The 13,885-nt window shown below is 42.3% G+C and overlaps 1 protein-coding gene across 2 annotated transcripts in view; it reads right to left on the reverse strand.

The window, feature by feature from the left end:
* Positions 1-13,885, reverse strand: part of dis3l2 (DIS3 like 3'-5' exoribonuclease 2) — a 242,595-nt gene that overhangs the window by 190,528 nt on the left and 38,182 nt on the right. Inside the window, exons 4-5 of one of the 2 annotated variants that reach the window (XM_008117855.3) lie at positions 12,463-12,599; positions 5,292-5,345 (exon numbers count right to left, since the gene is read on the reverse strand). In XM_008117855.3, coding sequence (XP_008116062.2) covers positions 5,292-5,345; positions 12,463-12,599 — 191 coding nt within the window. Of the gene's footprint in view, positions 1-5,291; positions 5,346-12,462; positions 12,603-13,885 lie in introns of both variants that reach the window. The other variant, XM_008117854.3, reaches the window with a different exon arrangement.

Genomic DNA, 13,885 nt, shown 5'->3' on the forward strand with positions numbered 1-13,885 from the left:
CACGTAGCCTCGTAGAACTAGCTGCAATCTTCAGATGCCAAGAATTCCCAGCCACTTCTAGGCATGAAATCCAACAAGGGCTGTGAAATGGACAAGATAACATGGAGCTGGAGATGAAGGCAACCACAACTGCGGAGAGCAACTGGATCCTAAGAACAGGCTCCCGTAAAGAGGAACAAGGCAGACCAGACAGACGCTGGCTGGAAATGAGGCGTATCGGCAGAAAGGGCTTTGAGGCGCTGGAACGTGGCCTTGCCCATTTCACAGAGCCACAGGAGGTCTTTCTGGATGCTTCCTCCATTAAATCTCAATTTCAAGCACACCAAAAAGGCAGACAGATAGGCCAGGTTCTGCACATCACGACAAGATGGCATTTTATTGAATTCCGGCTGGCTGGGGACAGGACAACCTGTTAGCCCCCAAATCTGTGCAGGGCCAGCACTGTGACTTGAATCCCCTCCAACAACCAGAGGAACAAACCGAAAGATGGTGCAGACTTAATCTGATGTTCCAGGATAGAAACAAGCCAGAGCACCAAATCTGGCCAGATTCAGACATTATGTCTGTGGCTTATGCAGCCACTCTCATGCTATCAGGGTGCAAGAGGATGCTAGGAGACAGCACACTGGCTCAGAAATCAAAAGACATGATCTCCAGATCTTTGACCTATTCTAATCTCTAAATATGACCCAAGAGGCTTTCAAAGTCCTCTTCAGAGAAGCAAGCCCAAAACCCAGCAGATGTTTGAGAAGACAAAAAGGGATCCCGAAGGGTTTGCAGCCACAACAATGGTGTTTCAACATGCTGCTGAGATATTCTGGTGATGCCAAGCTCAAATATGGGACATGGATCTTAGTGTCCCCATATACCAAATTAATGCACTTTGGGCAAGTTCACCTAGTCAATGTTCTGCCTCCTCAGTATTTTAAACTAAGCCTAAATGTTAATTCTTACACATGCCAGGTGGGAGAATGCAGGGATATTCCTCCTCTGGAGAACATCTGGAGCTACCTCTGAGATGGCTTCCACTTCACAGAGCTCTGCACATTTAGTGCTGCAAGCAGAGAAATGAGAGAACTGGGTGATATCACACCCAGCCACTCAGAACCAAAGAAAGCCTCCATCTGTTTGCAGAAGAGTGCCATTTGGCTGGTCTCTGCAGTTTGCTTCACAGTGATGTTTTAATCAAGAAATCACTTCCCTTTTATCCTAATGCAGTAAAGAGTTCTGAAAAACAATGGCTGTCAGTCAATAGCCAGTGATGGTTGATTCTCTGGCACTGGCACTCAGGAGCCTTGAGACACTTTGACCCATAGTCTGTTTTATTTTATTTTATTTTATTTTATTTTTGTAATTGTATTTTTCTGTTTTGGGATCTTTGTTGAGAACATTTGCTTTTCAGAAAAACATTTCCTGATTTGCAATTTTGGAGGGAGAGGTATTTGTAAATTTTCATCTGTTGCATACAACCACTCTAAAATCCTTGATAATCTATAAAGTGTATAGATAAGGAGAAATTAAAATAAAATAAATGCATTATGGACTTAAAATTAATAAAGCTTTCATTCCCCTTCCCCATGAAACTCTGGCTGCTGTCATCCTCGAGGTAAAGATCTCCAGCAGGTGGTTTTTGGAGTCTTCAGAGAATTCTTGTGGGAATTCTTGAGAAAGACACTTCTTCTATTCTTCATGCCCTTGAAAGCTCCCTACAATTTGACTAAAGATAAGCCAGGTACCCAAAGGCCTTAGCAACCCAACAGTCACTTGCACGCAAAGAAACCCTCCCTCAAAGTCCTCTTCAGAGAACCAAGCCCAAAACCAAGCAAAGTTCCTAAAACGCAAATTACTGTCTTCCCCTGACTCTCCATTCTGCGCTCATTTCAATTCTACCTGCGATCCTACCGCTGGCACTACATCAAACTCTACCCTAAGCCATGATGGAGACAGCTTGGAGCCACAATACTCTAAAAACAATTGCCCCTGCTAGAAGCAATAAGCCTAGGAAGAAGCAAATTCAAAAAGGAAGACAGAGAGGAAAGAGGTTAAGCCAAAGCCCAAAATGAAGAGGCTTGGAGAAGGCATTTGAAGTGGTTGTATTGCTCAGTAGGTGCAATCCAAGTCACTAGACTCCTCCGACAACAAAAAGAAATATATCCATCAACTGAATTGCTCAGAAGCATACCAAGATCTGAAATAAGAGACGTCCCCATTAGCCCTGTAAACCACAAGGGGACGTAATTGTTCGTGCACGATTGTTCACAAAACAAAAGGCAGGGTTTTATTCAAGAGCCAATTAATATTCGGTACCATTTGTATGGAGCCTGTTTTTCTAAGGCAAGCTAAGCCACTGCCATCATTATCTGCTCATTACTGCTACTAGGCAGTAGGCTTGCCATTTCCCCAATGCTGGCAATAAAACTGCTCTTTTCTTAAAATTGTTTTAATCCACACCGACTCTAGGGCTTGGTATTTTAAAATGAAAGCTATTGTAAAAAAGAATGCAAGAAGGGATTGCTCATCTCTTGCACAGAGCGTAGGTGTGACACTGGATTGTGCTTCTTCGTAGCCTAAAAATACTGTATTTTCCACACAAGAACATTTCAATAAATGGCTAAGATCAAGGCTTTGTTACAATTCTGATGTTTAAGCTCTTAATGGTTCTAAGGGAGACAGTATAATATAGCCATGTCTTCTTTCCAAATTCCTTGTTACTTGGTGCTACATTTTAGAGGCTGGAAGCACTGTCTTTTTTGGTTTACAACTCAACCCCAATTGACTGCCTGGGAAAGTCTGGAAGGAATACTACACAAAATAGGGAATGCTGTAAATAAGATACAGAACATTGGATTCAATTTGCAGGAAAAAATACTCCACTTAAACATTAGGAAAATCATCCTGATGGTAAGAGTTGTTCAGCAGTGGAAGATGCTGCCTCGGAGTCCACCAGAGTCTTTTTCTCTGGAGGTTTTTAAGCAGAAGCTGGATGACCATCTGTTGGGGGTGTTCTGATTCCATGTTTCTGCATGGCAGATGGAGGTTGAACTGGATGACCCTTGTAGCCCCTTCCAACTCTATGATTTTATGATTTTCTTGGCAAGACGTATCCAAAAGAGGTTTGCCACCATCTCCCTCTCAGGTTGTGTGACTTGCCCAAAGTCACATGGCAGAACATGTTCTCTGTTCTCCCAGATTTTGAGCCCAACACTATATCACACTGGTTCATACACAATCCTCAGACTGACTGGTGGCCAAAAAAGCAGTCCACAAAAAAAGGATAAAATTTAGTGTTCTCTATGAAAGACTGCTTGGAGCAAAACTCAAAGGTCATTGCCAGACTGCTTGGAGCAAAACTCAAAGGTCATTGCCACAGGCACTAATAAAAACATACCTTGAAAGGCAAAGAGGGAGTTCTGCTTTGGTCTTTGTTGGTGATGCTAGAAAACCAGTCTATTGACACTCATGGCAACATACTATACTCCGAAGAGTAACTGATAGCCTAGATGGGGGATGAAAAAGCAAGCAGGCATTCTCTCACTGCCCTTTCCCCTGCAACCATTGGGATGAGAAAAGAGGACCTTGCCTTAATAAATTATCACTCAGCAAGGTGCACAAGTGCCGTCATTGTTGCATCTTTTCTTCTGCCCCGATATTGGCACGCTTTCACTGAAAGACAGAAAAAGCGGCTGTCCTGATGTGAAACTCAGGCCATCCCACAGCAGGCAAAGTCACTCTCCCCGCAGCAGCTCAACAGCTGTGCAAAGGCTGCCTCCCATGACAAGATGCAGAAAAATTGCAAAGCTTCTTGGACCAACATAATTCAGCCGGGAAGCTGTTCTTCTGATGAGTCCAGATTTTCGCTTCCCCACCTCCTCCCCCCATCGCCACCAGCTTTGCCCTCAGCTCCTGAAGTAATCCCACTGCATACTTTGAAAATCTTTTACATCATTCAAGAGAAAGGCCTTCTCACTTCAGTCATAACCCTGGCATTGTTGAGCCCCCTTGGATGAAGTGGGTCATGCCAGGAAAGAGAGATGGCCATTTATTTGCCACATCCTACTGTCTATTTACCTTATTCTACCAAGAAATTCTCTCTCTGCATTTGATATCATCAGTTCATATCTACTTGAAAGCTCTGGAAGGTTAGGAGGCTGCATTAGTCCTCCAAGAAACCTTGAAGAGTCATGTCCAACCACTGATCCCAAATGCTCCCAAACCCATTCTAACAACAGCACTTAAAATGGTCCAGGAAATAGCCCCATGAATACTGGAAGATATCTAGATGCATTATCCTAGGAGAGTGTGAGGTCCACAAAGACATCTCTGTGGCCACATTTTGACCATTGCTGTCATAAATGATGTTGAACGAATTAAATAGACACAGTCCCCTAGATTTTTACCTGTCCCCAAAATCTTTCACATACACACAACAGCAACTCAGAACTGAGGCCTGTCCAAAGCTATAATCCTATCAACACTCACCAAGGAACAGAAGATGGAAACACTTCTTTTGGAGGTTGCAACCTTCAAATTCATGGCCAGAGGATTATCCTGGAAGCTATCATCTCCCAAAAGATTGTTTTCTCAAGTTCTGACTAGGATCATTCAACTGAATGAGCACAGGATTGGATCCTACAACTGATTGTCTACAAATGGCATAGCATTTGTCCATATGGCAATATCTGCACAGCTTGGTGCACTGTTTGCCTTTACCCGACAGCATCTACGCCCATCACAGTGAGTCTCCCATGGCCCTGAAATGCAAGCATCTATACTGCATGAAAATAGAGAAGTGGGCTCTAACAAGTAAAGGAATTTACTCTAACAAGTAAATTTCAAAATTTTGCACCTAATTACAAATGAGCTCATGTAGCAAAGCCAACGCAGAGACCTGACATTTGTTTTGGGGAGCTCAACCTAGATTTAAGGAGTGGCAGAGGTAAACTGTAAGCCATCTGCAATTATGTTTATAAATCTTTGTTTTACAGCTAACTGGTGGTCTTCCACCTGGACTCAGCTGGCTTCAACAGAGTCAGAGCAAGCACCACTTCTAGAAATTCAGAGAGCCCTCTGCGCGAGAACTACCGCTGGACCAGTTGCATGCATTCGTTTCAGTGACGTTTCCGCATAGATCAGAGGCTGCGTAAGAGGGAGGCTTGATGGACCACATCCAAAGCGTTTTGTCATGTTCTGTCCCTAACTTGGCCTTTCATTCCTTGATACCCCATCCAGCCAAAAGGACACTTAACACTTGTGCAGAAATTGCTGGCTTTGCAGAATTATGCATTACTTACTGGAGACGGAATGAAGGCTTCGTGGTACTTCTTGGGATTTATTCTCAAGGACCCCTTCAAAAAGAAAGAGAGAAAATAACGAATTAAATCTCAAAAAGGAGCAAGTTTCATTTGTGTGGTTCATGCTTTCACGTTGCCTGTCGAATTACGATGACCCCATGAGTTTCTTCAGATTTGACCTTAGACACAAAATATTCTATGATGATGGTTCGCCATTGCTTTCCTCTGACTATAATTACCACACCTGGTATTTTTGGGCAGTTTCTGATCGAAGTATAACTGGAACTGGCACTGATGAGCTTCCAAGACCCAAAAGAGATCATAAGAATATTTAGAACCTCACTCATAAGATTGAGGGAGCCATTCCTTACATTTTGCAGCAATACTGTCTGAATATTTGCCTACATTGAAACAGAGTGATCAAAGGGCAGACCTCCGGATTATATTGGACTACCTATCCCAGCATACCCTAATACATTGGGAGTTACAGTCCAAACCCTTCTGGAAGACTGCAGGTAATCAACCTCTTCATTAGAAAGGTGGAATTTCAAAGTTCTGGAGAATTGGCCAAACAATGGAAATACTCCATGAGGGACAGCATTGATCCAAATCCATTCCGGGGGAAAACAGGCAGATTCTGATGCCATATGACATAGGCAGTGCAACTTTGGAGAAAGTGGGTTTGAGTGCCCTACTCACAAGAGAGGGTAGTTCTGATTTCCAGAGTTCTGACTGACCTCAGGTGCCTTCCTTAAATGTGATCCAAGAAGAGCTTGAGCTGAGCAATACCAAGGTTGCAGCTCTGGCCACAGGAAGGCAGCAAAGGGCCTCCCAAGTGGTCAAAAGGAGCCAGAGCTTGAAGGCTTAGCAAAGAGAGGCGCAATTAGCTGGATACCTTCTCCTGGTTTGCCTCCATCCGAAGTGTGAAGCCTTTTCCTCTTAGTAAACTAGCAGACAATTGTCCATGCTTTTCTTGTGCTGGCCTGCTGCAGTCAAGGCATCCCAGTCCAAGATTCAAAATAAAGGGACATGATGCTCTGGATATGACTATCAGATGAAGTCCAAGCACAAGAAGAACGGATTGTGCAGCTCCAATGATTTTCTGCATAACTCAGCAAGCTCTTTGCACTACCACCCATTTTCACCTCCATACAAAGAGTTAATAAACACTCCAGAGACCTGCAGGAGACAGTAGTCTCCATTTAAATGTCATTTTGGGGGGAGAAACACCTTTAACAGCACTGTTAGAGAACTGAAAATAATCTTCTCCCACTTATTTTTTAATGTTAAATGCAACCTACAGAAACCTATAGGTATAGAGGATGGGGATGATTTACAAATAGTCTCCACATAACCGCCGGTGTACAAAGCACTGCAGAGTAAATAAATGAATCAATGATAAATGTATTGAATTAAAATCATTCTTATCCAAGATAACCAGCTGATTCCCAGTACATCTAAAATGAACATGTGTGCTTTTAAGAACAGACAAGCATCTTGAGGTCTGAGGATTACCTGGAAAGGAATCCCACTGGAGAAGTGCAGCACACCCATATACCTGGGAGTTACTCTGGACCATGCTCTGAGTTATAAGAAGTACTGCTGGATTATCAAGCAAAAAGTGGGTGCTAGAAATAATACCATACAAAAGCTGACTGGCACAACTTGGGGATCACAACCAGGCACAGTGAAGACATCTGCCCTTGCGCTTTGCTACTTTGCTGCTGAATGCACACGTCCAGTGTGCAACACATGTCGCCACGTTAAAACAGTGGATGTGGCTCTTAATGAGACATGCTGCATTATCCAGGATGTCTACGCCCAACACCACTGGAGCAATTACAGTTTAGCCGGTACTATGCCCCTGATATCCATCAAGAAGTAACAGCCAGTAATGAAAGGACCAAGCCATTGACATCTCCGGCCTGTCCTCTGTTCAGATATTAGCCAGCATGCCAACATCTTAAAACAAGAAATAGCTTCCTAAGATCTACAGAGATACTCGCAGGAACACCTCAGCAAGTGAGAGTCCAAAAGTGGCAGGCTCAAACCTGCAACCTTAATCAGTGGCTGAGACCAGATGAGAAACTCCCTCCTGGGCACACAGAAGACGGGGGTGACTTGGAAAGCACTGGACAGATTGTGCTCTGGCACCATGAGATGCAGAGCTAACCTTAATAAATGGGGCTACAAAGTGCAATCCACGACATGCGAGTGCGGACAAGAACAAACCACAGACCACCTATTACAATGCAGCCTGAGCCCTGCCACATGAACAATGGAGGAGCTTCTGAGAGCGACACCAGAGGCATTCCAAGTGGCCAGCTTCTGGTCAAAGGAAAATTAGTCTAATGCCAAGTTTTTAACTTTGTGGTTTTTTATACATTCTAACTGTAGTCTCAATTCCCTTCTGACACAATAAATGAATAAATAAACCCAAGAAAAAACTACATAATTTGAAGACATTAACAAAGATTAAGTCAAATCAAAAGCATTCTGGGAAAGATAGCTCAAGAGCATTTTCGTTTAAAAAAATCCACCTAAGGTTCAAATAAAATGTAGTCTTTTTATAAATATATAAAAACTGGAGCCAACCCTTAATGAGAGACATTTAAGAAGGCTTTTAAAATTGATGTTTTCATTTAAGATTTGAAAATTATTCCATTTGTAATCGGTAACAATCATGAGACTCTTCCTGAAGTGCTATTCCCATATAAATTAACTATAACACTGTGTGTGCATGTGGGAAACAAATCTGAAAGAGCTTTGAAGGCAGGTGAGCATACATGAAAAATATGCAGATTTATGGGGAAATGCAGCCAATGCTGAGAGTTTTTCATCACCCAAGGGACCACCACTAGCGCAAGGACAGATTACTCATCCTTGACTATACCTCAACAGAAAAAAAAACTTGGTTTATGTTAATAAAAACTACTCAGCAGGCCCATTTAAAGAGGAGGGCCTTGCCATGGACTCTGGCAGTAGATCCTTTCTGGAAGAGATACAGATAAAACTTCAACCCTAAAATGAAAACGAGACAAGTATGTGGTGTGAAATCTTCAAGACACATGTGCGAAGGATAACACACATCAAGTGCAGACACACATAAAATGGCAAATCCATCAGCCCCATGTATGTACAGCTCCCTTTCATTTCAATCAATAGGCAAAACAGATCTTGGACTGTTAGTCTAAGACAGAGAGCATTCATCCTGTGGCTAACACCCAAGAAATAATAGGAGGAGGAAGTTTCACACCAAACTGGCATGTAAGTTACCTTGGATGGAAAAGCCAAATGGCATTGATGAATCTGCCTTTATAGAAACTTACTCATGTCAGGTATAGGCAGAACTTGGAAAAGTTATTTTTCACAGCTTCCTGAATCTCCAAGAAATGGGCACACTGGCTGAGCAATCCTATGAGTTGTCCAAAAACATAGTTCACCTTGGCTCCAGCTGCTGGACACCTGCCATACTGTTAAGAGCATACAAAGGCATAAGTCTTAACTTATGCCTATCGGTGTCTTTTCTTTTTGTCACTTTTTTAGTTGTAGCAAAGGTTAGTATTATTTTCCACCTTCAAGAAAGATACTAGCAAACTGGAAGGTGTCCAGAAGCGTCAGCAAAATGATTTTATTTATTTACATCATTTATTTACCTTCTCGATTGTAGCCCCTCATTTATGGAATGCCTTGCCAGTTGAAACTCGAACTATCCGAGACCTACTTGCCTTTCGGAAAGCCTGCAAAACCTTGCTCTTCCGACAAGCTTTCAATGGGTGAAAAACTCGGGGCTATATCTGTTTTTATTGTTGTTTTTATTGTTGTTTTTATTGTTTTTATTGTTATTTTAAAGCTAAGTGTATTGTTTTAATCTATTTCTGTAAACCTCTCCGAGCCAAACTGGGAGTAGCGGTATACAAGTCTAATAATAAATAAATAAATAAAAATACCGCCTTCCTCCCCTAGGAGACCCAAAGCTGTTTACAACATAATATATGAACATAGTGTTAAAAATGGTCAGCCCATAGTATTTAAAACAAAATGATCAAAGGTTTGGAAACCAAGCCCTATGAGGAGCAGCTTACAGCGCAGGGTGAGTTTGGCTGGGAGAAACGAAGGCTGACAAGGGACATGCTTAAATATTTGAAAGGATGTCACATTGAGAAGGGGGCTTTTTTTCTGCTACTCTGGAGTCTAGGACACATTGGAGCAATGGATTCAAATCGCAGGAAAAAAGATTCCACCTCAACATTAGGAAGAACTTCCTGGCAGCAAGAGTTGTTCAACAGTGGAATCTGCTACCTTGGGAGTGTGGTAGAGTCTCCTTCTCTGAGGGGTTTTCAACAGATGGCTATATGGCCATCTGTCAGGGGTGCTTTGATTGTGTTGTCCTGCATGGCAGAATTGGGTTGGGCTGGATAGTCCTTGGGGTCTTTTTCAATGCAGTGACTCTATGAACCAGGGAGGCTAGAGCAGCTAAACAAAAATCGGTGGGGAAGTCAAGAAGGGAGGTGCAGTGTAGTTCCCATATATGGAACTATTACACTATACTATGTAATACACAAACTCAGTTTCTGTTCCTAATTGCAATACGCTGGACAGTGGATTGTGTAAAAGAGAATTTTGGTCAGCTAGATTATAGTCCTCTACCAGAAGTGATTAGCAGCCTGGAAAAGAGAACTTCTCTTCCAACACACCATCCAGTTCCTGTTTGCAATCTTTCCAAGCTTTACAGGGAAACGAACTTGTATGAAATCCCAGACTAAGATTGTTACAGATCACTGTGTGGTTCACAGGCATTATGTGTGGGAATATAGATATAGAAGGTTTACTACTGCCCAAAGGTCAATAAAATCAGCAAATAATTAAGACATTTTAACTCCACCTCATGCATTTACAACAGGCTTCAATGTGTCACCTTGACCCTTACAGTAGAGGAACGTATGATGCCAATTTAACAAAAAGACACACAAAAGAAATAAATCAAAATATAAACACCACAACCCCCCCCCCCCCGGGTGCTTTTCCTCTGGAAAAAAAAACAGAGGAACTCCCCTTGCTTCCCTTCGAAAGCAGATGGGCCTTATTATCTGTGCCTATGAAAATCCTATTTACAATGTTGTGCATTTCACGCTGTGATATCATATCTGGAACCGGCCGCTCTCCCCATCTGCAAAGAACAACTGTTCTCACATGTGTATCGGGGCCAGGCTTCTGGCCACAGAATCTCATGATGTCATCCACAGGCCGCATTATTTTACAATCCCTCACAAACAATAGCAGCTATATTTATCGGTGTGGGTGATTTTTTTTTCACACATGTTAAGAAGATATAGTCATTCAAGAGGGGAGAAAGGCTACATGTGTTAAGGTGCCTTTAAGTCCACAGGTCCCATTCTCACCCCACCTGACTTTGAGTATCTATACTTTTTAATAGTTCTCTTACAGGATCCAAATCTCTGTCCTTCCAAAAGCACTATAGCCTTGACAAAGGAAGGGATCTCTCAGGTCAGAGGTTCCCCAAGGGCCCCCTCCAGATGTGCTTGGCTTGCATCTCCATCCTCAGTACTCACTATCTTGGCTGGCAATAACAGGTGCTCTGGTCCAGGAAAAAAAAAATCCACAAGTGATAGAGAAGGCATAGCAATGAGGGTGTCAGCTTTACAAACACATGCTTAGCCTAAACAAGAAGGCCCCCAAGGCGTCAGGTTTGCATGAAAATAAACAGGCGCTTTGTGATTTTGTGTCAGCAGTGGTAGTCTAAGCAGAATGGTAGTCTAACAGAGCGCTACTTAAAAATGGGATCCCTGGGTCAGTCCCAGTCCGTGAACCACTGGCAGTCTATGAAAAATTTCCAGGAAATAATAAAGCAAACACAGACAATGGATACCGATATGGTACTGGTCCCTGACATGTTGGAAAGTATAACCAGTCCCCAGCATCATATAACCTGAAAAGCGCTAGTTCAGTGGTTCTCAACCTGTGGGTCCCCAGATGTTTTGGCCTTCAACTCACAGAAATCCTAACAGCTGGTAAACTGGCTGGGATTTCTGGGAGTTGTAGGCCAAAACACCTGGAAACCCACAGGTTGAGAACCACTGCTCTAGATGAAGGGAAGTAATAGTGCTTTGGTCAGACATCACTTCAAATACTACATGTAGTTTTGGACACCGCAATTCAATAAGGATATTGATGAACTGGAACCCACAGGTTGAGAACCACTGAACTAGATGAAGGGAAGTAATAGTGCTTTGGTCAGACATCACTTGAAATACTACATGTAGTTTTGGACACCGCAATTCAATAAGGATATTGATGAACTGGAACGTGTCCAAAGGACCCACAGGTTGAGAACCACTGAACTAGTTGAACATATCTAGAGAAAACTGGCTGGTTTAGGATGCATTAAGTGTACATGTTCCTTTAAACTGCTGTTTTAAAGAGCTTATGTGTTTTAATTGATTCTGTGTGGTTTATTTCATATGTTGCTGCCCTCCACCTCAATCAATGAGAAGAAACAACAACAACAACAACAACAACAACAACAACAACAACAACAATGGAAAGAGATTCTTCCATTGCTCCAAAATCAATATTATGTTAGATTAGAGATGCTAAATTCAGATGGATGGAATTTCCCCACCATTCAAAACCACACTGTACTACCATCAGTAGTGCTCCTGCTTGTGTTGCCTGACAATGCTGCTCTTACGCACGCCATCCCAATGCCCTGAATGCGATAGATGGCTTCCCATTTAGATGGAATGGACAGGGAGTCATTACTGCAGTTTAGAGAGCTGTACCTTGTATATCACGGCTCAGGTCCAGGACACAACAATCCCAATTATCCAACAAGTAGAGTTAGTAAATGAGAACCATCATTTTTATTGTTTGAAAGACTTGCCCTTTGTCTTTGATGTAAAGAGAGCAGGTTACTCCTGACACTGTTCATGCATTTTTTTAAAAAAATCCAGGTTCATTTTGCCACAGATAAACAAGCACATCCATCAGCCCAACCATTTTACACTTGCAGCCATACCTAAGCACAACACAGATGCAGTGCAGGAAGGGGACCAGCTCTGAGAGATAGAACAGAGGCCTCCAAGTATCAATGGATTGCATGAGAACATTTTGCTTCCACAGACAAGAGGACATGCTAAGCTCCAAGCACCTGGATGAGTGTTTTCCGTTTCAGACCTGCTGAGACGTCCTCCTTTGACATGTAGGTTTCAAACACTTTCTTCCTCCGCCTGGTTGGTTTGTTCCGGTTCTTCTTTTCATTGGGGGTCAAGCTAGCAGTGTGCAGACCTACTGAAAGCAAAGGCACAGTCATTTCCTTTCCTTGGACAAGTGTTCAATTTTAAAACATTGCAAAAGACAATGGCTACATGCAGAAATCTTGCCAAAAGACAAGTGGATCATTACTGACAGTACTTTTAAGACATACCTGAACGGATAGACCACTGTTAAAATGTTCTATTCTATCTCTAATTGCAGGTGTGCTTTTGAACCAGAATCAGAAGCTAAAGAAATAACTTTCTTAAACTACTTCGACAGCGCAACAAGCAGATGTTAGGAACTGTAGTCTGAAAGAATCATTTTCCCTAGCACAGTGGTTCTCAACCTGAAGTCCCCAGATGTTTTTGGCCTACAACTCCCAGAAATCCCAGCCCATTTACCAGATGTTAGGATTTCTGGGAGTTGAAGGCCAAAACATCTGGGGACCCCAGGTAGAGAACCACTGCTCTAGCACAACACAGAATGAACCTATGAAACTGCCAAACAGTAAATAAAGGTAAAGAGGCAGCTCATAAGTTTATGTCAAGATTTAAGTGTCTTTAACCATGAAGTCCAGAGTAACTTAAAGCGTATAATATTTTTTGAAAACTGTGAAGATAAGCCCAAACTGTAGTCTAATTCTAAATTCAGATTTGCATATGACTACAAAGAAACTGAGATATTGGGAAATATGAAGAAACGGGGGGAGAGAAAGAAGCACACATTTTTAAGATAGGACTATTTTGCACTTAAGGAACATACTTCACCAGGATAAAGTAGTTCATCCGTATAATAAAGTGCCACAGCATACTTGTTGTTGTTGTTGTTGTTGTGAGTTTTCAAGACAAACCCATCACAAGGTTCTCTGGGGATGAGAGTAATTTAGATGTGGCTTGCCTAAGGTCACATGGTGGCTTTTCATGGCCAAGCAAATTCTGGTCTCCAGAAGCACAGTCCAAGATCCAAACTGTTACCCTATGCTGGTTTACATAACATACTTCTACTGGAACATTAAACTCAAGATCAACACTGTCATATAATACAGATTACCAAAGCAGGGAGTCCACATTTTTTGCTTTGAACTGGATTATATGAGTCTACACTGTCATATAATCCAGTTCAAAGCAGATAATCGGGATTTTATATGGCAGTGTAGAAGGGGCCTAAAGGAAGGAGGAGAACACTGTATGGCCAAAGTTAGCTGGAAGACAAGAGAGAACAAAGAAAAGCAAGAAGAAGAGGAAACTGAGGGCAAAGATGTGGGAAGGCAAGAGGACAGAAAAGCCAAAAATGGAGAAAACACAACAGATATCACT

This window comes from Anolis carolinensis, chromosome 3, assembly GCF_035594765.1.
Source record: "Anolis carolinensis isolate JA03-04 chromosome 3, rAnoCar3.1.pri, whole genome shotgun sequence".
In the NCBI taxonomy this organism is placed as follows: domain Eukaryota; kingdom Metazoa; phylum Chordata; class Lepidosauria; order Squamata; family Dactyloidae; genus Anolis; species Anolis carolinensis.